The sequence below is a fragment of the Colobus angolensis genome, unplaced genomic scaffold (assembly GCF_000951035.1).
Source record: "Colobus angolensis palliatus isolate OR3802 unplaced genomic scaffold, Cang.pa_1.0 Scaffold90, whole genome shotgun sequence".
In the NCBI taxonomy this organism is placed as follows: Eukaryota; Metazoa; Chordata; class Mammalia; order Primates; family Cercopithecidae; genus Colobus; species Colobus angolensis.
This window is the reverse complement of record NW_012122932.1, coordinates 4,534,099-4,560,542: the sequence shown is the minus strand read 5'-3', so window position 1 is coordinate 4,560,542 and position 26,444 is coordinate 4,534,099. Positions and strand designations below refer to the sequence as shown.

General features: G+C 54.1%; 2 protein-coding genes across 4 annotated transcripts in view; one reads left to right on the top strand and one right to left on the bottom strand.

Annotated features, from left to right (window-relative positions):
- CAMK2A (calcium/calmodulin-dependent protein kinase II alpha) overlaps positions 1 to 5,580 on the top strand; it is a 71,360-nt gene extending 65,780 nt beyond the window's left edge. For both annotated transcript variants that reach the window (XM_011931555.1, XM_011931554.1), the window contains 2 exons: positions 1,871 to 2,099; positions 2,377 to 5,580. In XM_011931555.1, coding sequence (XP_011786945.1) covers positions 1,871 to 2,099; positions 2,377 to 2,380 — 233 coding nt within the window. In that variant the 3' untranslated portion in view covers positions 2,381 to 5,580. The remainder of the gene's footprint in view (positions 1 to 1,870; positions 2,100 to 2,376) is intronic.
- The window catches only part of SLC6A7 (solute carrier family 6 (neurotransmitter transporter), member 7), a 31,980-nt gene continuing 7,837 nt past the window's right edge, over positions 2,302 to 26,444 (bottom strand). The window contains exons 5-16 of one of the 2 annotated variants that reach the window (XM_011931556.1): positions 25,181 to 25,319; positions 23,319 to 23,453; positions 22,120 to 22,223; positions 21,867 to 21,991; positions 20,498 to 20,610; positions 20,250 to 20,381; positions 19,656 to 19,755; positions 19,355 to 19,455; positions 18,654 to 18,821; positions 15,767 to 15,894; positions 7,599 to 7,744; positions 2,302 to 2,514 (exon numbers count right to left, since the gene is read on the bottom strand). In XM_011931556.1, coding sequence (XP_011786946.1) covers positions 2,489 to 2,514; positions 7,599 to 7,744; positions 15,767 to 15,894; positions 18,654 to 18,821; positions 19,355 to 19,455; positions 19,656 to 19,755; positions 20,250 to 20,381; positions 20,498 to 20,610; positions 21,867 to 21,991; positions 22,120 to 22,223; positions 23,319 to 23,453; positions 25,181 to 25,319 — 1,417 coding nt within the window. In that variant the 3' untranslated portion in view covers positions 2,302 to 2,488. Of the gene's footprint in view, positions 2,515 to 7,598; positions 7,745 to 14,264; positions 15,895 to 18,653; positions 18,822 to 19,354; positions 19,456 to 19,655; positions 19,756 to 20,249; positions 20,382 to 20,497; positions 20,611 to 21,866; positions 21,992 to 22,119; positions 22,224 to 23,318; positions 23,454 to 25,180; positions 25,320 to 26,444 lie in introns of those variants that run through there. The other variant, XM_011931557.1, reaches the window with a different exon arrangement.

Below are 26,444 nucleotides of genomic sequence, written 5' to 3'. Positions count from 1 at the left end.
TATCAATCTATTATCTATCTGTCTGTCTGTCTGTCTGTCTATCTATCTATCTATCTATCTATCTATCTATCTATCTATCTACCTACCAACCAGGTTATGAGACTGGCTATTTTTCATATTTTTTGTAGAGACAGGGTTTCACCTTCTTGCCCAGGCTGGTCTCGAACTCCTGGGCTCACGCAATCCACCTGCCTCGGTCTCCTAAACTGTTGGAATTACAGGAGTGAGCCTCAGCTCCCAGCCGAAACTGACTTCTTTTAGATTACACTGCATTTTTTCAGGAATTAGCCCAGCTTGGGACAAGCCAGATTGCTTCTCTGGACCTGATTTTGCATATCTGTGGAATGGATACATTGGTCTTGTATGCCTCCAGCCCTGAATGCTGTCAGGGACACTTACAGAGCCCTCCTCAGATTCTACAGTTGGGCTGCTGGGTGACCTCTGACCTCTGAGGTCACTCCCAAGTCTATGATGCTGAAACTCTACATTCTGTATGTCTGAGAGCCCAGATTCTAAGTCTGTTATTCTGCGGTGCCTAAGACTTGGTGATTTTAAATCCTTTATCCAAAGCCTGGGTGTAGCGTGCTTCTGATATTAGGGGATGGGTGCTATTGGATATTTTCTGCAATCCTGAAACAAAAAAAAAGTTTTACATTTTTCAGGAAATAAGTGGCTCACAAACCTGGCTTGGTACCAGGATCAAGGAGTAGGGAAGGAGAAGGGATATTTTTAATATTAGAGGTTCTTGAACTGGGCTCTCTAAGGGTGGGGTTGAGGAAGCTGTTTTAAGTCAGCGCCTCCCATGATTCAGACCTACATTCGGGCTACACAAAGGGAAGGGCTCCTCTCAGGCCTGAGATATAGATCACCACTGTCCGACCCCTCCCTGGGTCATTGTCTTTCTATGCTTTCATCTTCTATCTTGAGGAAAACATCGAGTTTCTAGAATTAATATGGTAATACTAATGGTGATGCCCCACGTTTCAAGCGGTGGAAGCTGGTGTCAGGGACTTTGTCGGCCCTATCATGATTCCAAGAGCTATGCATCTTTCCCTACATTGGAAAGCCCCATGACCTCACCCCATGACTATCAATACCGTTCTTATCATTTCAAGGTTCTAAGATTCTACAGTTCTCATATTCCCCCAAGTTTCCGCAATTCTGTATATCTATAGTAGAAGTGGCTAACAGGCCCACGGGCCGTGTCTGAACTGTAGATATGTTTCACTTGGCTTGCACGATGTTTTAAATTTGAATTAGATGCCAATAATAAAAAATGAAGAGTTTTCATATAAAAATTCAGATTTCCAGATTCTCTTGAATGTCAACACCGGTCTCACTCACATAGCAACCACCAGGGAAGCTGTGTGCAGGATACCCACTTTAGGTGGGACAAGACATTCTATTCGCCACAGTCCCCATCACTCACTATCACCTCCCTGACCCAGAGGCAAAGGGTCAGTTGTCATTTAGCATCTTATACCCGGCTCAGCCCCCATTGTTTATGTGCCTGCCTGGTACCTGGGGAGATCCGGATTTGAGACTCTGCTCAGAGCTTATCTGGTTCTGTAATCCTCTAGGCTTATTCCATGTGGCTAATAGTCATGATTCTAACATTCCATTTTCCCTTGTTTGATGAATTCTGCATGTCTGAACTCCACTGTATCTAAGCTGGGATGTGATGTCCCCATCATCTAGAAGTTCTACCTCGATGCCAGGTAGCTGAGCCCTGCCACAGAGGCCCCCTCCCTACAAATGGGGCAGACAGGGTGCGTCCATTGAGAGGGCCACTGGGAGTGGAGGAAGTGAAGAAAGTGAGACAGGAGGCCCCCGGTTGCATCTCCTCTGCCCCTCCCATCCCCGTCTCCAGTGTGGTCCCGGAACAGCAAGCCCGTGCACACCACCATCCTGAATCCCCACATCCACCTGATGGGCGACGAGTCAGCCTGCATCGCCTACATCCGCATCACGCAGTACCTGGACGCCGGCGGCATCCCACGCACCGCCCAGTCGGAGGAGACCCGTGTCTGGCACCGCCGGGATGGCAAATGGCAGATCGTCCACTTCCACAGATCTGGGGCGCCCTCCGTCCTGCCCCAGTAAGAATCCTTCCTTCCCACCTCCCAGGGTAATGTAAAGGATGGGAGTGTTGCCCTGAAGGGGGTTATGTCAGGGAAGCTGCTGCCTTCAGCTCTGAAAGGCTGCAGGACGGAGTGGGAAGACCCCAAGAAGTGGGGGCAAGGCCTGCAGGTCTGAGGGAAGAGCTGGGCAGAAGCCACCGGGGACCGCTTGGACTCCAACTAAAGCGGCAGGGTGGGTGGGTTGCCCAAGCAGGAAACACCATGCCCTGAGAAGCACCCCGTGTGTGTCTTACAGCTGAGGGACCAGGCCAGGGTCACTGCGTTGCTGTGCCGCAGAGATCCACTCTGTCCGTGGAATGGAACTGCTGGTTCTCCCAGGTGGATTTTGCTGGAATTCTCCCACCTCATCACCCCACCACCGTCACTTCTGTACCTGCATCAAGAAAACTTGCTTGTTCACAAAAGTCATTGCAACTTCAGAGCGAATGGCCACATCTCCCCACCTCTCACCCCCACCCTCTCTCCTGCCAGGCTGGGGTTTCCTCAGGCATGGGTGCCCACGGCACTGGCCCCCTCTCCCCAGCCTTGGCTGCTGTCCGCCTGGCCTGTCTTGGGCTGTAGGCTAGAATGCCCGGGCTGTGTGCCCACTAGTGGCTGGGGAGAAGGAGGGGTGGCATGGTGAGGACGGCAGCATCTGCCCATCCCTCTCCCAGACCTCTCCTTTTCCAGTGTCCCTGTGGAAGGGCAGATGACACTCCCTTCCCCCTAAGCCAACCGCCCTGAAGGAGTGGGGAGAAGAGCATATGCCAGGAGCCTCCTGCCTCAAAGTGCTCCCCTAAGTCTTCTCTCTCCTGTGCTGACCTCAGGGTGGTCTGACCCTTCCCTCAGTGTGGGGGACGTGGCCCTCTCAGGTGCCCCTACTTGCTTTGTGCTTCCTTCTGGTGAAGTTCACCTCCAACATTAACCCACCCACCCCACCCCACCGTTAACCCTGGAGAATTCCAGCTTCGTCATATCTCAGAGAGGGAATCTAATTGTTTTTGGGGGGCAAAAGAAAGCAACGTTTAGGTATCACTTCTACTTGGACCGCATGCCTTTTTATAGCCAAATTTCTGTGTATTTCGTAAATGGATTTCGCGTTAATGGATATTTATGTAATAACTAAACTTCTCAGATTATTGTGAGAAGGGTCGGGTTGGAAGGGATGTAGGAAGAGGGGTGAGGGGTAGTTTTTTTTCTATTCTAGCTTTTTTTTTTTGTCATCTCTGAGGTGGACCTTGTCACCTGTGGTTATTGGGGCCGAGGCAGACTCAGCTCCGGGGAGAAGGGCCTCTCTGCCATTTTGGTCTCAAGTTGTACTGACACAGGCGTTCCTTTTGGGGCTGTGGAAGCATCAGATGCCAGCACTGACTCAGGAACAGCAAGTCAGGGCAGAGAGGAGGAGGGAGGCTGTCAGGATGGAAATATCTGGACTTTTCTTTGCTTCCCTCCCAAACTGGGGTCTTCACTACTGAACTTCCTGGGATTTCATCTCACCATATCAGTGCGCCACCCCCAGTGCCCCCACCCACCTCTGGGGGCCCGTGAGCATGTGTCTCCATTGCCTCTCTCCCCTTGACGTCTGATGACCACAGCAGAGCACTGGGAATTTCTACTCTTCATGCCTCATCCTGCAGCCTCGGGTTCGCATTCTCCCTCTTTTTGCCTCTTTCCCTCTTTCCCTGGGATTGACTCTGAGTGGAATACCTTGGCACATCCACTAGGATCTACTGTCTGCACTGTTTTCTTTGCATGACTTTATATGCAGTAAGTATGTTGAAAACAAACAAAAAGAAGAAAACACCCAACAAAACCAATCTACATGTTTTGGACTTAAAAAAAAAATAGAGGTTGTATTCTCAGTGTCCGACTCGGAATTATGTTGCTGCCTCTCTGTGCTTTTGGCCTCTGTGTGGCCGTGTTTTGCCAGCATGAGATACTGTCCCCTCTGGAGGATTTTAGGGGAGGAAGAGCCACGTCCCCAGGGATTGGAGGAGGCTCCGGTACCCTCGACCCTCCTGGGTGTTGGTTGGAGCAGAACTGGTGAGGATGTTTGATCCAATACTTTCTGAGCTCTCCCCGATCACCAGCTGTCTGCTGGATTCTTTTCTCAAGTCCTGCTGCCCAGGTCCAGGTGAGACAGGCAGCGCCAGGTCTGCAGGCCAGGAGAGATGCTGCCCAGGCCTCCTGGTTTCCAAGCGGGCCCATCACTGGCCTCTGTCCTTGGCAGAGACCTTGCTGCCCAGGCCCAGGTCGGGCTGTTGGCCTGCCCCAGGCCAAGAGGGCTTCCCAGTAAGGCCCAGTGATCCCATTATCCCAGGGGCAAAACCACCTGTCCCCTTGTGAGCTGCCGGTTCCCTACAGCCATCCCCAGTCAAGGGTGAGGGTGTGGCCTTCACCAGGGGCTGCTGCAATTACAGAGCAAGGTCTGAGCTCTTCTTCGGCCTCAGTTTCCTTATTGGTTAAAAGGGTTCTTTGTTCCCATCCAACCGATGAAGGAGCAAACGTCTGGCGATGTGAAGTCTAATTTACCTGCAGGAACTGGCAGGGATAGTCACTGACTGGACTCCTGTTTACTACTAGACCTGGTCAGGCTCCATCCCCTCTCCCACCTGCCCCTGATTCCCCTCTTCAGTGCCTGTCAACTGCTTTTCAGCAGTGGACTGCAGGGGAAAGAGCAGTTATTTGGGGTGAGTAGGCTTCAATTCCCAGCTCTGACCAGACTTGCTGTGTGACCTTGGGCAAGTTCCTTCCCCTCTCTGGAGCTTGGTTTCCCCACCAGAGGAAACTGAGCTGGAGGAGCCCGAGGTCCTGCCTTTTATTGGCTGACACACCTCCTGTCCACTGTGTCCCTCTCCAAGTGCCAGAGAAGTGGAGGCACATCGCTACCCCAGGCTGACATGGCCCCACTGTGAAGGCCACACCTGCGGGTGGGTAGCCACCTGGTGCCACCACAGGGCACCAGGGACAATCCTGATGCGGCAGGCAGGGGAGACTCGCAGAAAAATATGCCCAGAGCCCACCCTCACCAGACAAACTCTGTGCTCCTCCAAAACTTCCTTTAGATGCAAAAAAAAAAAAAAAAAAAAAAAAAAAATCCAAACCCAAGTCAAAACCTTGGCTCCAGCATGCAAACACGTTTACAGGAAAGTATTCTCCTGGGTTTGTGCCCACCATGGTGCGAATCCTGACCCAGGGCCTCCTGTCTCCCTTCAAAGGGAGACCCTTTTGGGGGATGAGTTTGCCAGACTCCCCGTGCTGGTTTCTTTGTTACTATTTGTTTGGGGTTTTGTTTTAGTTCTTTTTTTTTTTTTCTTTTCTTTTTTAAAAATATGTGGCTGTGAACTTGAATGACCACTGCTCAAACTTTCTGCTATTGGCGGGGGTGGGATGGGAAGAAGGGGCGTCTGTTTTATTCTTGGTGTTTTCAGTGCAATAAATAGCTACAAACTTCTGTGCACTCTGTGTGTCCCTGTCTTGGTCAAGCCCCTGAGCTGGGAGGTTTTTGTTCGTTTCCAGTTCTAGATCTGCCCCATGGCAAAATAAAAGTCCCGGTCTTCATTCTGATTGGACCAACTCTGGTCACATGCTCAAGACTGACCCAGTCACTGTGGGATTATGCCTGGACCACGTACCCCACCTGTAGAGCCAGGGATGGAGTTAGCTTTCTCCCAGGTACATGGGGTACCCTCAACAAGAGCAGCCAAGAGTTCAAGTCTCCCTCGGGCCTTGGGGCAAGGTTCTTCTCCTCTGGCCCTCAGTTTCCCTGTACAATGTGGAGGTTATTCCACAAGTCCCCCACCCATTCTCCTCCCTCAGCCCAGCCTCACAGACAAGTGCCCAGGACTCACCATGCCAGAGAGTGCTTTAAAGAATGGGGAAGGGGAGGAAGGGTTTTTTTTTCTGAGACAGAGTCTCACTCTTGCTCTGTTGCCCAGGCTGGAGTGCAAAGGCGTGATCTCAGCTCACTGCAACCTCTGTCTCCCAGCTCCAAGCAATTCTCCTGCCTCAGCCTCCTGAGTAGCTGGGATTAAAGGCGTGCACCACCACACCTGGCTAATTTTTGTATTTTTAGTAAAGACGGGGTTTCATCATATTGGTTAGGCTGGTCTTGAACTCCTGACCTCGTGATCCACCCACCTCAGCCTCCCAAAGTGCTGGGATTACAGGCGTGAGCCACCGTGCCTGGCAGAAGAAGGGTCTCTTTACCCATAAACATATGTCTGGACCTAGTGCCTGGGACACTTTGGTCCTTGGAGCCTGAGCTGCTGGCCTCTGGCAGGGCAGAGCCAAAGTGGATGCAGAGGCTTTGGCCACCTTCAGGCCACGGAAGAGTGACCAACCTTCCCAGCTACCTGTGTGAGATTTTCAGTGCTCAAACCAGGACAGCACCAGGCCAACCAGACAAGCTGGTCACTCATCCATTGCCCAGAGACCTGGATGCCATGGAGCCAAGGAAAGGTGCCCATCGGAGCCCACAGTTCCCTCTAGACCATACCCCAGGTGCCTGGGACTCCAGAATCCCTGCACCAGCTGCTTTCCAGGTCTGTTCTCACTGCTGGTGTGTGGAATGGCCAGGGGCAGTGTCTGCGGGGAGTGTGCCTCTTGCACACAGGGGAGGACCTTCACAGTGATAGCACAGGCCAAGGCTGAGAAAAGCAAGAGAGGCTTGGGGGCTTCCATTTGCCACCTTTGCCTCGGTGTCCTCAAGGGTTAGTGCCAGTCGTCCTCCCAGCCCTGCCTTCACTTGCCCCAGTGGCTCCTGGGCCCTGCAGAAAGCCTTAAGGGTTTGGGTGGCCATTGTGTCCCTTCACCAGCAGATGGCAGCACAGGAGCGGGTTTCAGGCGGTCCTTGGCACCCCCCTCCCCCGCCCCAGCATGTCTATCGTGCCCTGTGAGATATCCTTTACCTCTCAAAAAGTACTGACTCCACTTAAAACACTATTATTATCTCACAGGAGAATGATGCTGTACAGTTCACAAAGTGCTTTCACAACACCTCTTGTCCTAGTTACAACAGTCCTATTTTGAAGGTGTAAATAACGAGACTCAAAGGCAAAGAGATTTCTTGCAAGACTCTGACCAGTACTCACCCCAGCCTTCGAACTCAGAGCACGGCGCTCTGTTCCCTCCAGGGGCCTCCCCTGCCCTGGTCTGTGCTGCCCTGTCCCTGGTCTCTGGACAGCCAGCAAGGAGTGACTGGAATTCTTAGGACCTCCTCCCCTTTTGACACTCTGTCCCCTTCCAGCTACTGCCTTCTCTCTCGGTTGTCTACACCCACAGTCTTCATACTCCAAAAGGCACTGCAGAGGGCTGTTTCCCCCGGATTTTCCCACTGAGTGCACTGCAACACCTTCTCACCCTTCAGGACATGGTTCCAGCATCTTCTCTGGGAAGTTCCCCCACCCTCCCCAGCCTCCCTCATACCATGGGCTAGGTCCCTCCATGGACTTCCACAATCTGCTCCACCTTCCTCACCACAGATCTCTGATTTGAAGTCACCTAAGCAAGTTTCTGCAGAACTGTGTGCTCCTTGGAGGCAGGACAGCATCTTGTCCGTGCTCCGGATGCACACAGCAGATACTGTCATTCTTGCATAGAGGAGACCCCCGGCAGATGTGCCCCTGGAATGGAGGAGTGGAGGCTGTGCGGGCATGAGTATTCTACCCAGCGAGAAGTAACAACGGTTAACACTGGGAACTGACCGAGTGCCAGGCATGCCCCACCTCTTTTATAGGTACTCTCTCAATCCTTAGCACACCCCTCCACTGAGGGCACTACTATTCTCTTTATTCCATGAATAAGAAGACTGTGTGCCCAGAGGGAAGGAACCCACCCAAGATGGCCCAGGGCACGAGGGAGGGAGGTGAGATTGAGGCTTTCGGCTGAGGTGAACACCTGCCTTCCACACCTGCTTCCCTGGGGCATACCATGGCTGGGCTGGGCTGGGCTCCAAGGAGGGCTCAGAGATGAGCTAGACCTGTCTCATGACTCCTGTCCCCCAGGAATCTCTGATGCCATTCCAGACAGCAAGAGACATGCAGAGAGCAAGAACTCAAGGAAGGCTGGGATGGGGCCTGGATCTGGAGGTGCAACGTGTGCAGAGCCCAGCAGAAGGAGAAAGAGAGATGGTGACCGGGCTGGAGAAAGGTTCATGGGGTGCTTGATGGGATGGAAGCAGGGAAGGGTGTGGAGGCCAGAGCAAAGGCTGGGAGCCCAGAACTGTGGCGGCAGGGTGAGCAGAACAGACTTGGGAGGAGGCCATGGGGGCCAGAGGTGTCTAAGGGCCGAGTAAGCCCCAAATCTGCCATGATGTGGTGCCTTCTCAGGGCATGGGTAGGCCCCAGCAGTGGAAATGGCCTTCCCCAGCCCTGGGTTGTGGTAAATCTTTCAGGAAATATCCCCTAGCAGGTGCTGAGGGGTGTGCATAAGGCAAGGTGGGGCAGGTCCAGTTCTGTGGAAATGCCCTCTGCTTGTCCTTCCTCCTGGGACCAGCCTCGCCCTCCCTTCACCACCCAAGGCTACCAACGTCTCACAGGCCGCTTCCCTCAGGACACTCTGGCCCAGTCATTCCTTCCCAGACCCAGGGCCTCAACTGGAGGTGGAGGGAGCTGGAGGGGGATGATTCCTTCCTTCCAGGAGAAAAGGGAGGACTATCAGCATCCTCTCCCAAAGTGACCTTGGAGGAGTCACATCCCCTCTCTGGGCCTCAGTTTCCTCATATTGTCATTCCTCAATGACACTGGACCTGTGGACCCCATATGTGAGAACTGAGCTGGCTGCCGCAGATTCACCAGGGAGTTTGCTAAACATACAGAGGTTTTGGGCCCCACCCTCAGAGAATAAGAGCCATTCTTCTGGGCAGGGGTCCAGGCAGCTGTAGTTTTAGTAAACGCCCAGGTTTGGGAATTTGCATGGAGCATCCCCTCCCCTTCCCCCCATTGTCCCCACCCCATTTCCACAGTCACGATGGCAGCCTGAAGATGCAGTTATCAGGGAGCCCCACCCCAGGCTTCCCACTTCCCTGTCCTCCCCTGACTCAGCTAGATCAATATTGACCATAGGCCCCTCCCCTGCCTCTAAGTCCTGCCACCCTAAGCCCCGAAGCTCTCTGAGACCCTGACCTCAGATCAGTAGAGTCAAGGTCAAGCCAGGCTTGGGCCTGTGATGATTTTATCGTTGTGCCCACGCTCACCCTGTATCCCCCTACTCCTCGTGATCGGGCAGGGCATTTGGCTCACTGGAGAAACCTTCAGGGCTCTGAATCCTTAAACTCATCCTGCAGGAGAAATGAGACTTCCTTCCCACCAGGCAGTGCCAATCCCAATCCATCTCTGAAGGGGGTGCTGCTCCCCGCCCTAGCTCCCGTGGCGTGGTCCCTAGCAGAAGGCTGCATGGAGTGGGTGGGTGCAGATAGCTCCCCTTTGCTCACCTCCCTCCACTGAGGCACCTCTGCAGAGCCCTCTGCCCTTGTTCAACCCATTTGCTTTACAAATGGGGACACTGAGGCCGGATCCTCGGGGCACACAGATGGTGCCGGCAAGCCTGGGCCTCCAGCTTAGCCTGTCCCTGGCTCCAGGAGCGCCATCCCCCAGCCTCCTTCTCCCCAAGCTGGTTGGAGGTGGGAGCTGAGCCTCAGTTTCCTTATCTGTACAAGGGAGAGCTGGCTAATGAGATGCATCCCATCTAGAGGGTTCCTGCAGGCCACATTTTGTGCGAAGCACTTTGATCACATTTTAAAAACATGTATTGAGCATCTAATTTATCTCATTTAATCCCCCATGAAGGGAAAGCTATTCTCCCCTTTTCACATCTGAGAACACTGCGGTTCAGAGAGGTGAAGCAGCAGATTCGGAGGGACCATGGAGCCAGGGTTCCACTCTGACCAGCAGATAACTAAGGCCTCCTTGGCTTCTACTGGCCATAGTTTTCTTTTCTTTTTAGAGAAGAGTTCTTACCCTGTCACTCAAGAGATCTTCCCAGCTGGGTAAGGTGGCTTAAACCTGTAATCTTAACACTTTGGAGGCTGAGACAGGAAGATTGCTTGAGCCTAGGAGTTCCAGACCAGCCTGGACAACAAAGTGAAACCCTGTCTCTACAAAAAAATTTAAAAAGTAGCTGGGCATGGTGGTGTACACCTGTGATCCTAGCTACCAGGGAGACTGAGGTGGGAGGATCGCTTGAGCCTGGGAGGTCAAGGCTGCAGTGAGCTATGATTGTGCCATTGCACTCCAGTCTGGGTGACAGGAGAGCCTGTCTCAAAAAAACTCCACAAAACAACAACAACAACAAAAAAATCCTCCCGCCTCAGCCTCCAGAGTAGCTGAGACTACAGGCACAAACCACTAAGCCTGGCTTCTAAAAAATGTAGAGATGAGGTCTTGGTACATTGCCCAAGCTAGTCTTGAACTCTTGGCCTCAAGTAGTCCCATGGCCTCAGCCTCCTGAGCAGCTGGGATTACAGGCACCAGCCACCGAACCTGGCTCCCTGGCTGCAATTTTCTGGGGCTGCTGCTCACAGAGCCTATGGACTTCAGCAGGAAAAGGCTTTCTGTCCCAAAACAAGAAGTGATTCTGAATGGAGGTGCTGAAAAAAGCCTCCCTGTGGCCAGAGGGGGCGGGCTGCTGCTCTGTCCTTGGGGAGAAAGCCAGGGCAGCAGGAAGTCAGGCGGAGACAGAGCAGGCGGAACTGTTTGCCAAGGATCCGCAGACGGGCAGCCAGCCCCGGACGCCCTTCCAGGGCAGGACCAGCTTCAGTGAGGACTCAGGCCCCAGAGGGAGTGGCCTGGAGCTCAAAGAACCAAACTTTCCATGAGCCACCAGCAAAAAATGAGTCTGGAGGAGCCTGTCTACGTCAGACTCTGGGGCTCAGCAACCAAGGGTCACGTGGGATCCTGAGGGGCCTGCGACTGTCTTAACTCTTTGCTGGATATCCCCAGAGCCACCCAAGAACTGTGTTTAGTTTGATGCTTCATGGTACAAAGCTGTGAACCAGCCTTGTGGAGTCACTGGGGCGACAGAGAGATAAGGAGAGTCCAATCTCTGTCCTGAAGGAGTTGGTAGCGGGACAGAGGTAGTAGACATGAGCGTGTTCCTCCAATCAATAAACGTGTATCACAGGCCCACCAAGCCCATGGGTGATGCTGCTACGAGGTAGGAGTTGTCATTACCCATATTTTACAGGTAAAAGAATGAGAGCTTAGAGAGGTTAAGTGACTTCCCCAAGACCACACAGCCAGGGAGGAGCAGGGCTGGGAATAAATCCAGGTCAGTGTGGCTGAGCAGCCTGAGGCCTCTGCACCATGCCTTTCTGTGGCCCCAAAGCGCTCTGGGGTCCAAGGAGAGTCTTCACTACATGGAAACAAAATGCATTGTCTCAAAAGGATGTGAGTGCTCTGGGCAGGCAGGGCTGGGCTTGTCAGGACTCACCAGATGTAGGACTGAGTCAGACCCCCTGAAGATTCTAGGCATCCACATCTGGTTGGGGAATTGAGGAAGGCTTACAGGGGAGGGCATATTTAGGAGGGACTTAAAGGATGGCCAGGATCCCAGCGGGTGGGCGGGAAGACACTGGATCAAGGCGGAAGGCCCTGCCTAAGCCAAGGATGGAAGGCAGGACAGCCTTGGCCTGCTCAGAAGCATGAGCTAGGCTGGGGTGATGGGCGGGAACACAGAGCTCAGGGCCCACTGAGGACCGAACTCTCAGGTAACCAGTGTGCCCCCTGGAGGCTGTTGACCCTTACTTGGCCTCGGGAATATGGCTGACCTAATGGTGTGGGTAGGAGCCCCTGCCCCTCCACTGCCTTCCCTCCTTCCCTGCCACAGAGACCACACGTTGCCAGTGGCTGCAGACGGCCAGGCTTCTCATCTCAGCATTTCCTGGTGCCCAAGGGCACCCTCTAACAAGCCCCAGAACAAGAATGAAGGGCCCCGGGGCACCCTATCCCACACTCCAGCCAGGCACATACAATGCGTCCCAAGGCTCCACACCAGCCTCCCAAGTTCAGATGGACACACAGATCAGATGAGACAGGACATTAGAGGACTGAGTGAGGGTGGAGAGCCCTGGGGCCTGGCCTCAGCTCCAGAACATTCTCCCCATGGGACCTGGGTAACCCCTCTGGGCTGCTCATCCCCTCAGACTGCAGAACAGTCAGCCTGCAGAGAGGCTGACAGGAGGCCCTAACTGAGCTGTGCTTACAACTTTTTTGGTTTTTTTGAGACGGACTCTCTCTGTCCCCCAGGCTGGAGTGCAGTGGCACGATCTCAGTTCACTGCAACCTCTGCCTCCTGGGTTCAAGTGATTCTCCTGCCTCAGCCTCCCAAGTAGCTGGCACTACAGGCACGTGCCACCAAGCCTGGCTAATTTTTTGCGTTTTTAGTAGAGACGAGGTTTCACCGTGTTAGCCAGGATGGTCTCGATCTCCTGACCTCGTGATCCGCCCACCTTGGCCTCCCAAAGTGCTGGGATTACAGGCGTGAGCCATCCCACCCGGCCCCATGATTACAACTTTTAAATCAGCCATCCACATTGCACATTGGGAAATTCTCATAAAAATCCAGATTTCCAGCTGCCTTTAAAAAGCTCAGAGATCTGGTAGCCCGGGCCCACACTTCTGAGAGGTGGCCTCCCTCTTAAGATAGGCGTGCTTTCTTTAGTTCAGCACAGTCCCCACCACTCCCTCTTGCCTCTCCAGCACTCACGGAGGGTCAGTTGCCTCATATTCTCTCGCTCATACCAACAGCTTTGCTCACCCAGGTCCCTGGCTGGCCCTGTAGGCATGTGGGTTTGCTGTCAGGTAGGACATTCGCGGGTTGCAGGATGGGATCTTACTCCAGACAGGGCTGATGTTTCCTCTGAGCTGCCTGCTATGCTGTTGTGGGTTCCCCCAGCTGGGGCTCCCTGTTCCCCAGTCAGCTCCCACTGTAATCAGGGCCAGGCTGGGGGCTGTTCTGAGCCAGGAAGACCTAAAGTCAATACAGGGATCAGGACCAGGGCAGTTGGGAGATGTTGCTGGCGACGGAGGGAGGAGAAGGTGGCACGGCAGGAAAAGTTGTCTGAGAGCAGAGGAAATGGAAAAAGCAGGAGAAACTGAAAGACTGGGCCAGGGAGGGCAGGACAGGGACCACAGGCCCAGTGGCAGGAGTGGGGCAGGGGTTGGGGAGGCAGGAGGAAGTGAAGCTGGTGGGACCCATGGACTCCTAGAACCCTCCAATCTCACACTTGGAATCTGAGGAGAAGGGAAGCCTAGACTCCCAAGATGCTCCGTTCCTGACTCCCAGGACACCTGGCTGCAGCCGAGAGGCTGGTGAGGAGTATTCACAAGTCCATGGCCCCATGCCCGGGCAGACAGCACTTCTTGCCCAGAAAGGGCACGCTGAGAAGGCTCAGTACCAGGGCGCTGCCCGCAGGGCTGGAGCCTGCCTCGTGGGAAGAAGCACCTGAATTCTGAAGGCCATTCTCACACGCTTTGCAAATTAGCAAATTCAAATTCATCTCTTTCCCCTCACCCAGAGCCCCAAACAAAGAGAAGTGGGAGGGGGGCTTGGCCCTTTGTTAGGGGGAATTTATTAATATCTGAAATATGCAGCCGCCCTTCCTTTCCACCCCCAATCAAAGCCTTTGCAAACACCTGGGCCTCGCATTTGAAAGGCCCTGGGGCTCTTTTATATGACCAGGCCCTGCCAGGAGGGGGTGGGTGGAACCCGGAGATTCTTCCGGACTGGGAAACTCTTGGCTCCTCCCAGCCCTGGTCTTCAGCTCCAGCCTTCACCTGCAGGCAGAGCTGAGGAGGAGTGGGAGAGGGAAGAAGGCAGCAGGCTCATGGGCTCTGCTTTGCTGGCCCCCACCACCCCAGGCTCTGCCCGGCTTGGCTGGGTCACCTTGAGCAAGCTTCCTTCCCTCCGTGGGCCTCGGTTTGTCTGTCTGTGTAACAGGGAACTAAGTGGTCTCTAAGGGCCTGGAGTTGTCTTCCTTTCTGAGCCCTTCCCACCCCCCACTGCCATAGGGAAATGTCAGACCCAGGGCAGAAGCCAGGAGAGCCGGGGGAAGGAGGGAGCAGAGCCTGTTTCCTCCCCTGTCCAGTGGGAGCTGGGGAGCCCTGTGATGCCCACCTCATGGCTCTCAGCAGTAAGGAGACAGGGTAAGGAGCATGACCTCATTTGATATTTATTAACAATAAACCAACAGAACACAAGGAGATGGGGGGACACAGCGAGAGACAGGCACAGAGGCTGGCCACAGTTGCACGAGGGAGCCCTGCCCCACGGGAGAGTGCTGTGTGCATAAGCCATGCTGAGGCATTTCTGCACCCCACCCTCCTCTCTGAGGGACCCACAGTACCAAGGGCTACCCTCTGCCCTCTGCCTCTACCCCTACACCGGGCCCAGGGCCCATGTCCTGGAGCAGAGTGGGTGACCTCGGCACCAGCCAGCCATGTATGTGGGCCACCTCCTAGTCTCATGGTTGCCCTGTCACCAGCAAGCAAGGCCAGCTTCCTAGCAGCTCCTGAACTGGAGGAGACACTGCAGGCCACCAGGACAAGGGAGATGGGAAGAGAGGGGCCCTGGGCCCTCACAGTGACCCTTCCTACCTCCCCAGCTTGTGCGGCTTGGGGTCCAGTGGGTGAAGGGGTGGCCTTTCTCTGAAGTGCTGGGGCCTCCTGTCCCCACCCGCAGCCCCAGCGCCCTGGCTCAGGCCACTGGCACCCCTTTCCCACTTTGCACAGACCTCCCCACTCCACCCTGTCCCCTCCAATCCACCCTGCACAGACCCAGAATGATATTCTTCATGCAAATCCCCTGCCTACCCCATCATCCCCGGCTCCCCTCTGTTAGTTTTCCTTCTGTCTGGAACCCTCCTGTAACCTGGTAAAATCAATGTCTCCAACCCTCTTGGTCTCTGCCCAGGCAGCTCAGCATCCTCTGGCCCAGAGCTCCTCCCGACCTTGCCCTCTTCTTCCTCTCTCTGCAAACTTCCCCATCCTCCAGGGCCCTCAGCTCCCACCTCCTTCAGGAGTCCTGCACACAGGAGCCCCCAGGGATCCTTCTTCCCAAGGAATTCATTGACCCTTGATCCCCAGGGCCTCGGAGCCTCAAGAGCCTCTGTGGCCCTGACCCTCCCTGCCCAGCTCCAGATTCTGGTTGTGCTGAGGTGCATGGGGACAGGCTCCCCCTAAACAGGGAGGGGTGTAGGCCCTGAATAGAGATGAGAAGGTGGTGCCGGCTGCCCCATGGGAAAGGGAGCTGACTGGTCAGGAGGTGTGGGGTCAAGTCCCCTCTGCCATGAGACCTAGGGCAAGTCCCTCCCCTCCTGGCCTCAATATGTCCATCTGCAAAGTAGGGCTGAGTTGGATCATTCTCAGCTTTGAGTGGGTCTGAGTATACCTGTGTGCGTAGGGGGTTGTCAGAGGTTTCAGGAGAGGCAGAGGCTGCAAGAGGGACCCCCACTGGGGGACTGGCGTCTTTATGGCAGCCCCCCATAGCCTCTCAGAATCCCAGAGAGCACAGCTGACCTTTGCAGGCTTCTAAGAAGGGACTGTGAGGCCCACCTGCCTCCTGCCTCTCACATCATCGACTCCTCCTCCTCTGCAATCTCACGGTCCACCTCGATGGCCGTGTTCTCGAAGCTGGTGATGCCCCCGTACTTGCGCATGTGCACCATCAGTGGCTTTGGTGACTGGCTCCCAGCCAGCGTGGCCACATACATGCCCGTCCGGTTCTCCTCCAGGGATGGTCCCCAGTCCATGGCCGGCCGGCTGGCCTGTTGGAGCCGCTGCAGCAAAGCAATGAGAGCAGTGAAAACAGGAAACAGGCAGCACTGGTGGAGTGTTCACTGTGGCCAGGCACCCAGCAAAGACCTGACCATATCACTGGGTGAGTCCTGGCCACAGCCCCCTGGTGGGGAAGGTGGGGGCACTATGACTTCCCCAGGGGAGGGATCCACCTGCTTCGGTGAGAATCCTGTTCTACCACTTGCAAGTTGGATGGCTCTTGGCAATGCCACTCGGCTCTGGGTGCCCTGCTTCCTGGTCTGTAATTCGGGAATCCCAGTCCTGTCATAGGGTTGTTGTGAAGGCACTGAGATGGCGCACTCAGCAGGGTGCTGGGAACAGGGTAAGGCCTGGGAAGTGGCGGCTGTTGCTATAATTACGTGGCAGGCCCCTCCTTAGAGCGTCTGAATGACGATCTAGCAGCCTTCCCCTAAATGCTGAGTCTTAAGGAGCTGGGGGCTTTTGGAAAAGAGCGGGAGAACTGAGGTGGGCTTGCAGCTGGCTTTCCCGGTTTCTTCCAGCCCCGACCTGCCTCCTTCTGCCTCTGACCTTTCCCTCATGGAGCCCCAGTTTTCATGACTAAGATGATGACTAAGCCTGGAGAGTCCAGAGTTCCTTCTTCCTCAACCACATTCCCAAAGCCCTCTGCCTGTCCTGAGAGGGAGAAGAGAGAGCCCCTGTGTCCTTAAAGAAAGGAAGCAATTAACATTTGGGCAGCCCACTGGGCAGGTTCCAAGGGAGATACCGTGTGTAATGCCCTTACCCAGGGTCTCCCACAGCTCGGTACTCACAGCACAGTGATACTTAGGAAGATGTGTTGAGAGCACGCTACCCCACTGCTCAGAAGCCTGCCAATGACTGCACATCTCACTGGAAATGAAATCCAAAGTGCGCACCAGGGCCTCCAGCTCCCGGCCCCTGTCTACCTCCTTGATATCAGCTCTGCCAGTTCTCTCCACCCCCTCTGCTCCAGCCACAGCACTGGCCTCCATGCTATTCTCAAACATGCCAGCCCCCTGCCTCAGGGCCTTTGCACATGTTGCCTTTCTGCCTGGAATGCTCTCACCCTAGATACCTACATGGATCACCCTGTCCAGTTAGTCAGATCTGTCACCTCCTCAGAGAGGTCTTCCCTGACGATCCTGGCCAAAGTACCATTCTCCCTTTATTCCTGTATTCCTTTTTTTTTTTTAAGTGCAGAACTTACCTTTACGTATTTGTTTATTGCCTGTCCCCCACAATAAAATACAAGCTCCCTGAGAACAAGGACTTAGATTTGTTTCCAGCTGAAAACGGGGGTGCTCAGACCAAAGTTTCTTAACCTGAGTGCTCCTGCCATTTTGGTCTAGAGAGTTCTCTGTCATGGGGGCTGTCCTGTGCATGGAAGGTTGTTTAGCAGCATCCCTGAACTATGCCCACTAGATAACAGGAGCACTCCTCCTTGTACCACTCTCCCCTCCATGACAGCCAACAATGTCTCCAGACATTGTTGTGGAGCCTCGTGGTGGGGGCAGCTGAGGGGCAGGAGCTACATGGGGGGAAGTGGAGGAGAGGCAGCAGTGTGCTGGTAAGCAGACTGTGGGGTGGGGTGCAGGGGAGGCCCACTTTATAGCCATTTTCCCTTTTTTTTTTTTTTTTTTTTTGAGATGGAGTCTCGCTCTGTCGCCCAGGCTGGAGTGCAGTGGCCGGATCTCAGCTCACTGCAAGCTCCGCCTCCCGGGTTCCCGGCATTCTCCTGCCTCAGCCTCCCGAGTAGCTGGGACTACAGACACCCGCCACCTCGCCCGGCTAGCTTTTTGTATTTTTTAGTAGAGACGGGGTTTCACCGTGTTAGCCAGGATGGTCTCGATCTCCTGACCTCGTGATCCGCCCGTCTCGGCCTCCCAAAGTGCTGGGATTACAGGCTTGAGCCACGTGTAAATATCTCCACCATTGCCAATTCCTAGCTACCAATGGTTTAACACCTAGCTCACACATTCCTGAATATTTAAGGATTAGCTCTCATGAACCAGTGCTAGCTGGCTCCAGCACACTTCTGGTGGGATGTGTGTGTTGTGGGTGCCTCCAGGCTCTCTCTGGATGCCATCCATCGGGCTCACTAAAGCTGCATTCATGATGATGGCCTCTTGCCACCAGAGGACTTCACACCAGCGGTGGCAGAAGTGCAGGCCTCAGTGTTCAGAGGGTACAGTGAGGCTCAGACCACACCACTTCTGCTGGCCCACAAAGGGTCACTACTTCCCTCTTCCAACGCCTCAGACCCTGTGGCAAACAGAGTGTACTCTCCATGTTTGTCTGAGTCCCTCCCCAGAACTCTAGGCATGGGCAGGGCTCGCACCATCATTCTATCCCCGGCCACCAGTGGGACACAGCAGGACTCCTGGGCACAGGACTAGGGCGACAGCCTGCCCTCTGAGGTCCCTCACTGTCACCATTTGACCCTGAGTTCCAGAAGCAAGCTCTGGGCTGGTGACCTGAGTTCAAGACCCGATCCACCCCCAACCCATGGTGGGACCTGGGGCCAGTCCCTGGTTAACGGTGGTCTTTAGATTGTGCCACCCCCTCCCCCAAGGCTTCATGTGGTACAAAGTGCCACAGGGCAGGACTCCAGCCACTGAATCTGCCTCAGCCCAGGCAGATCTCCTCAGGCTAAAAGAAGCTGGATAAGGGGTGGGTGCATATATCTTCTGTTCTAGCAGGGGGACCCAGGGTCAGGCCATAGGTCAGGAAGGCTGAGAGTGGACAGGGTGGGCAGACTCACCTCCCAGAATGAGCCCTCTTCTCGAAGCACAGCCACCAGCATGCCAGCTGGGATCATGAGGCAGGACAGCAGGCCCATCAGGATGCCCAGCAGCTCAGCCCAGGGTGGGAAGCGGTAGCTGCCATACTCCGAGGGCTGGTACTTGACGATGCTATACACCAGCAGGGCCTGCAGAGTGGGGACTCCCAGCATCACTGCGGGCTTTTGTCTAAATTGCCTTAAGGCCCAAGGTAGCCCAGCCTAGTGCCAGCCCAAGGCCTGAGACAGTCCAGCCCAGAGCTACCCAGAATCCTAAGCTGTACCGGAACCTGAAGTGGTCCATCTCTGGAGCCTTTGCAAGGCTTGAGCCAGCCCAGCTCGAAGCTGACCCAACACCAAGGCCTGCAGCAGCCCAGTTCTGAAGCACCCCAATCCCTTAGCTGCTCCAACCTCAAGACAGAAATCACAGCCTAAAGGCTCCAATCCTGAGGTCCTTGGGCCTGGGAAAGACCCACCCATTTAACCAACTGAACTAGGGCCAGGCCCAGCACAGCTACAAAAGCTGGGAACATCAGGGGAGGGGATGGACTAGGATTCTGGTGCCCACCCCAGAGCCCTCCACTGTGGACCAGGGTGGCCCTACCAGACTGAATGTGCAGAGGGGACTCCTGCTGTCAGTTCTGGGGCCCCAGCCAGCAACCCTCCCTCCCCACCCCAGTTACCAAGAGCGTGGCTGGGGACAGGAACAGCCAGCAGGCCCTGAAGTAGAGGCCCGGCTTGAAGCCCAGCATCATGTGGATGTCTCGGCAGAACCTTTGAATGCCTGTACAGGGGAGGGGAGGAGGAATGGCCCCACCCGCCGGCCCCACAAGTGCCAGCAGCCCCTCCCCTCCCCTCCCCCAGCTGCCCCCACTGGAAACCCTGGCCCTTGGGACCAGGGACCCAGGTACTGGGGGGCCCCAGGATAGACTCCCGTTCTCCCACTGCAGAGAGCTCGACTCTGCCTCCCACGGCTCTTCTCACCATACACCCGTGTCACGGCAAGGCATGTGGTGATCACCACCACCATCAGCCCAAAGCTGGCGCTGTAGTCATCCAGAAGGACCAGCCAGTACATGCCCCCCTAAAACATAAGCACAGTTCTGGTGTCCCCTCCCCAGGCCTCGCTCTCTGCTGCAGCCCCTTCTCCTGGCAAGAAGTGAGTAGGAAGCAGACATGCTGACGGGGAGCACAAGATGACAGGGCGACAGCTGGCTGCCAGCCCAGCCCTTCCAGGCCTCGTCTTATCTGAGTTCCATGACAGTCGTCTATTATAGAACCCTCCTTTTACCAACGAGGAAAAACAGGCTCAGGGAGGGGAAATCATATCCTGAAGCCCCTCAGCAAGTGCAGGAGTAAGGTTTGAACCCAGATCTTGCAGACTAAATCTCCACAGCCAGGACTCTGAATCACAAGGCCAAATTGCCTCCCTTGGGAGATAGGGACAGGGAGGGACTGGGTTCCTTGCAAAGAGGAAGATGGAGGGGGCCCAGCAACTGCTCAGCTGGGCCAGAGATCTCGTTGCAGGCATCTGCCCTTGTCCCGCCCACCTGCCATCCTCCCTGCAGCGCCACTCACATCGGTGGTGAGGATCAGCCCCATCAGGTACATGGCCACACAGATGAACCCTGAGAACACCACCTTCTTGGGCCGCAGGTAGTATGGGAACTCATCCGTCACAGCTGTCACAATGGTCTCCAGAAAAGCAAACTGGGAGAGAGGAGGGGCTGGTGTCAGAGTTCTATCCCTACCACACACACACACACACACACACACACACACACACACACACTCACACGGTGCCTGCTGCCACAGATGAGGCTCACCTGGCTGTCCAGGCCGAGAGTCAAAAGCATGAAGAAGAAGAGAAAGGACCAGAAGGGCGACAGAGGCAGCATGGTCATGGCCTGTGGGTAGACGACAAAGGCCAGGCCAGGGCCTGGGCCAAAGGCACAGGGAGTCAGCAGCTTGGGGCATGCGGTGGGCTCCCATATGCACACGCAGACACGCATGGCCACTTACACTCATTTGGGCCACTTGTTTCGTCTAACTCAGAGATGCCCACTTAAATGCACCCTCTGACACTTCCTTAACTCCCAGGACCTAGGCCAGTACATTGCAGGTACTCGATGAACATAGGTTGATAAACAAACACAAGACCCCAGTATAAAACCTCATTGAAATATACTTATGTACACAGTTTTCGGTACAAACAATGCCACTAACGCACATTTACATGCATCCACTGGCAAAAGACACAGTGATTCACATGACCATTCTCACCCTTTTCACTTGCACATAGACACCTACACACATAAGACGACTTATTTGTGTAACCAAAGCACAGAACATGACAATCTTGCACAGAAGCTCATTTACCACCAGACATGGGTTAATGCACACTCCTTTGCTCACCCATCCCCTTGCACATGGACCACCAGAAACCAGCTAGGACGTGTTCCTTTGCATGCACATGTGTGCATATGCACACACGTGACATACCCATCTACAATCTTTTTTTTTTTTTTTTTTTTTGAGACAGAGTCTCGCTCTGTTGCCCAGGCTGGAGTGCAGTGGCACGATCTCTGCTCACTGCAAGCTCTGCCACCTGGGTTCACTCCATTCTCCTGTCTCAGCCTCCAGAGTAGCTGGGACTACAGGCACCCGCCACCACGCCTGGCTAATATTTTTTGTATTTTAGTAGAGACGGGGTTTCACTGCATTAACCAGGATGGTCTCAATCTCCTAACCTCGTGATCCGCCCACCTCAGCCTCCCAAAGTGCTGGGATTATAGGCGTGAGCCGCCATGCCCGGCCCCTTTTCTTGAGGCAGAGTCTTGCTCTGTTGCCCAGGCTAGAGTGCAGTGATCCAATCTTGGCTCATTGCAACCTCCACCTCCAGGGTTCAAGCGATTCTCCTGACTCAGCCTCCTGAGTACTGGGATTACAGGCATGTGCCACCATGCCCGGCTAATTTTTGTATTTTTAGTAGAGACTGGACGCACCATGTTGATCAGGCTGGTCTCGAACTCCTGACCTCAAGTGATCCGCCCACCTTGGCCTCCCAAAGTGCTGGGATCACAGGCGTGAGCCACCACGCCTGGCCCCCATCCCTAATCTTGCTGGTCCACCAGCCCAGCCCCATCTCTACCCAACACACATGCTCACCCCACTGAGGCCAGGCAGCCTGCCCACCTGCTTTGGCTACTTGGTCCACAGGCACGCCCAGCTCCTGAGACATGTAGCCCAGCACGGAGAAGATGGCAAAGCCAGCCAGGATGCTGGTGATGGCGTTGCCCAGAGTGACGATGAAAGTGTCTCTACCAGAAGAAGTCCAGGTGCGGGCCAGGGTGAGTGGGCCTTCCTTTCAGCCTCTGAGGCCCTCCCTGGTCAGCCACTCTCCTCCCTGCTTTGGACCCCAGGGTCTGGGAGGTTGTGGGACACTGACCTATAGATGTTCTGGTGAAATGTGTTGTAGGAGGCAAAGGTGAGGAGCCCTCCGAAGCCCACACCCAGGGAATAGAAGATCTGAAGAGCAGCTTCAATCCACACCTGTGCCAGGAAGGATGGAAAGGGAGGGTGTGTGGAGGGTCAAGGACAGAGAAGGAAGGCGGTGAATGAAGACGGTGTGACAGCTCCAGGGATGGCGTGGTCACCAGCCTGGCTCACAAGTGAGGTGGACCAGAAGCAAAACCTGCCCCAACACTTACACAGTGGGACATGGGCAAGTCCCTTCGCCTCTGCAGGCCTCAGTTTCCCACCCAGGATCTAGAAGATGGTCTGTAAGCTTGGTCCAGTTCTGAAGGACACAGAGCCTAATGTAAAGTATTCAGGAGATTTGTATTGGCAATAAGCCTGCATAACCCCTTTACTTCCTTTCTGGAATCCTGGCATCTGGATTTGGACCCCAGCTTCACCACTGTCTAGCTGTGCAGCCTGAGCAAGCCAGGTCACCCCTCTGGACTGCGGGATCCCCATCTGTGATGAGGGGATAGGAATAGTGCCTAGTTCATGGGAGGAGTGCGGATTAAATCACTACACACATGCATGTAAAACACTAGCACAAGGTCAGGCACAGTCACCAGTCAATAAATATTAACGTTAGCTGTCAGTACCATTGTTATCACCATCGTCACTAATGCCCTCCTTGGGGTTTACAGTCACACAGATCTGGGCTGGGATCCCTGTTCTGCGATCCCCTAGCTCTATGACCTTAAGCTTATTAAAAACCCCTTTGAGCCTCAGTTTATTCCTCTGTAAAACAAGGAGGATAGTGTTTACAGGATTGTTAAGAATAATAAATGAAGTATAATATGCAGTTAGTGACAATATATTGTATTCTTGGAGAATGCTAAGAGAGTGGATGTTGTGTTCTCACCACAAAAATGATAATTATGTGAGATAATACATATGCTAATTAGCTAGATTTAACAGTTCCCCCACGTACATATGCTTCAAAGTATCACGTTGTATATGATAAATGCATAAAATTTTACCTATCAATTTAAAAATTAAAAAATAATAAATTAAAAAGACACAAGGAAGGCTGAGCAGAATGCCTGGTACTGGGGTGTTCCAGGGAGTCCTCTTTCCACTCTCCAGCTTAGGCGTGGCCCCTCCCTCTGCACCCCACCCTGAGGGGCTCACCTTGGAAGACAACAGGTGGTGGAACTGGGGGGTGAGATAGAACTGGATGCCCTTCCAGGCCCCTGGGAGGGTGACTCCGCGGACCAGCAGCATGAACAGGATGAGGTAGGGGAACGTGGCCGTGAAATACACCACCTGAGAGATGGTAAGTGAGGAGCTGATGGCATCGGGGACCTTCCCTCAGTGCCACTCCTTATAAACTAATCTGTGTCACTTGCCCTCCCAGCCTTTTGGTAGCCCAAGCTAGGAACCAGCCTTCATCCATGAGGCTTCCCTCCTCCTGTCACACACCCAGCATCGGCAAAGCACCACTACGTTGCTTCCCAAGGCCATGAGACCATGTCCACTGCAGCCCCTGCTCCAGACAGTCATTGTTGCTTACAAAAGCCCCCTCCTCCCTGTGTCCACTCCCTGCCCTGGCAAACCCACTCTGCATCATCCTCAGACATTCAACATTCCCAAACTCACTCCTCCCTCTCTCCTTCTTTTCCCAAACCTCCAGTCACCCCTTCAGCAAACACCATCAAGTCTCAATGTCCTCACTGCCTTAGCTTTGACCGTAACCTCTCCTCTCTTTCTATATGGTTTCTACCCTGTCTTTTTTGTCTTAAATGGCTCTGTTCTCACTTCTGCTATCGGCTGCACCATGCAGAGGAAACAGTTCTGATTTATCAATGATTGGGCAAACCATCCTGAAGGTTTCTGAGTTTTTTTCTTTTCTTTTCTTTTCTTTTTTTGAGACGGAGTGTCACTTAGCCTCCCAGGCTAGAGTGCAGTGGTGTGATCTCTCTGCTCACTGCAACCACCATCTCCCGGGTTCAAGCAATTCTCCCATCTCAGCCTCCTGAGTAGCTGGGATTATAGGCACCTGCCATCATGCCTGGCTAATTTTTGTATTTTTAGTAGAGACAGGGTTTCACCATGTTGGCCAGGCTGGTCTTGAATTCCTGACCTCAGGTGATCCACCCACCTCGGCCTCCCAAAGTGCTGGGATTAAACGCTTGAACCACTACCTCCTGCCCTGAGTTTTTTCAAAACGGCTTTATCGTCCTTTCCACCCCTTCATCACCTAAAGTAGACATCCGTGGCTTTGTCTTCCAGTCTCTAGTTTGCCTTTTTCATGTAACAGTACCTGACTTTCCCACCGTGGAGTTGACTCCATTCCCAGCTCCAGGGGTGGATATATGACCCACGCCCAGCCAAGCAGAGCATTCCATCCTCCCGGCCACAGGGATTAATTTAGGGATGGATGCACATCCCTGCTGATCCAATGAGACTCAATTCTAAAATATTTGCGAACTGGCAAAAACAACCCTTTACCAAGCTTAGATGTATGCCTAGAGCTGCTAGGGTGACCTCATGAAGAATGAAGCCTCAGACGGAAGCCAGCCTGAAAGGAAGCACTGCTGAGAGACCCAGAGAACCAGTTTCCTGACAACACTGATTGACCCCCTAGACCCAGCTGTGCCTGAAGCACACCCTCTGGACTTTCCAACTGAGTGTGGTAACTGGGTGCTGGTCACCTGCATCTCAAAGAGCCCTAACTCATGTACTCACACTCCAAGTGTTCAACAAACTCTTGCTGAGCTCATTCAAAGTGCCAAGCACTGGGTCAGGATACAGCTGGATGCAGACCTTGCCTTGGTGAGCTTCCAGTCTAGTAAAGCAGCCTTGCCCCTATGTATTCTCACCTCCATATCTCTCTTCAAGCAGCCCTCATCCTCCAGTCTCAAGGCTCTCTCCCTTCCCCTCTTCCCAACTGAAGTCTCTTCATCTTCTCATGCCCAGTCCATGCCCTGCCTTCTCCAGGAAACCTTCACCCCATCCAGCCCCTCAGGCCTCCGGGGCCTCCCGAACTTCACCTTGCCAGAAGACTTCACACCCTTGAGGATACAGAGGAACACGATGACCCAGGCCAGCAGCAGGCAGAGGCAGAGGTTCCAGCGGATCTCCCCAGGGCTGCCGATGCCCTGGCTGCCTTGGATGTGGAGGACGTAGCGGCTGTGGGAGACAAAGGTCTCAGTGTCCCCTGGTCACCCCGCCAGGCTCCACAGACATGGAGTCAACCCATGTCCAGCTCACAAGGCTCTACTGCTGTTCTCCACTTGACACCCTCTTGGTCCCTCTCCATCCTTCTCCAACCAACTCTGACCCAGGAGGCTGGCCTCACCAGACCTTATCCCTTCCTCAGCTTTGGGAGGCTAAGGAAGCAAGATTGTTTGAGGATAGGAGTGCGAGACCACCCTTCCTCTTCAGCTTCCATGTGGGTTTGGCTAATGGGAGGCAACAGCGGGAGACTGGAGTTGGGGGAGGAATGAGGGGTCTGGGTATTTGCATATACATGTGTACACCACACACACACATACACACACACACACACACACACACACACACAGACCATCCAGGGCCTGGCCATGACTGTGTTTTTTAGGCAGCCCCTCTTCCAAGGCTCTGATTCTCCCCTGGTTCCCTCCCATTGCCTCCTAGGTTCGGGGTGGTGACAGCTCTCCTGGTTGCTAGTCACTGATGCTTCACTCTTCACTGTGGCTTCCATGACCCTCTGAAAAGTCTCTTCACTAAACTCCCTTCAGTGAAACCCTCTGACAATCCATCTGCCTCCTGCCTGCATCCAGACTGATGCAGTGGGCTGTGGCATGGCCTTGGAGACCACCCTGGCAGCTGCCAGTGACTGCATCAAATCCTTTGGCTTTAAGCTGCAAACTCAGGCCGATTCTTTCCCACTGGTCAGATAAACTCTTCAGCAGGTGTGGACACTTCAGATGGACTTGAAGTGGACAAATGAATGAACTATGTACTGCATGCAGGTTAAATACCAAAACATTTCAAGACATGGAGCCTATCTGGGAAAAATCTCCTAACAGCAGTCCTTTGTAGGTGAGCGGGTGGGGTTATAGGGTCTGTGTTCTCTGGCCAGCCAACAGTACCACCTAGGGACCAGGCTATTTTAGAAGGATCCAGAACAGGATCAGGACTCAGGAGTCCTTAGTGTCAGTATTATCTCTATCACTAACTACTGAGCAATACTGAGCAAGCCTCCAGGCTTTTCTTTCCCTTCCTTCCTTCCTTCCTTCCTTCCTTCCTTCCTTCCTTCCTTCCTTCCTTCCT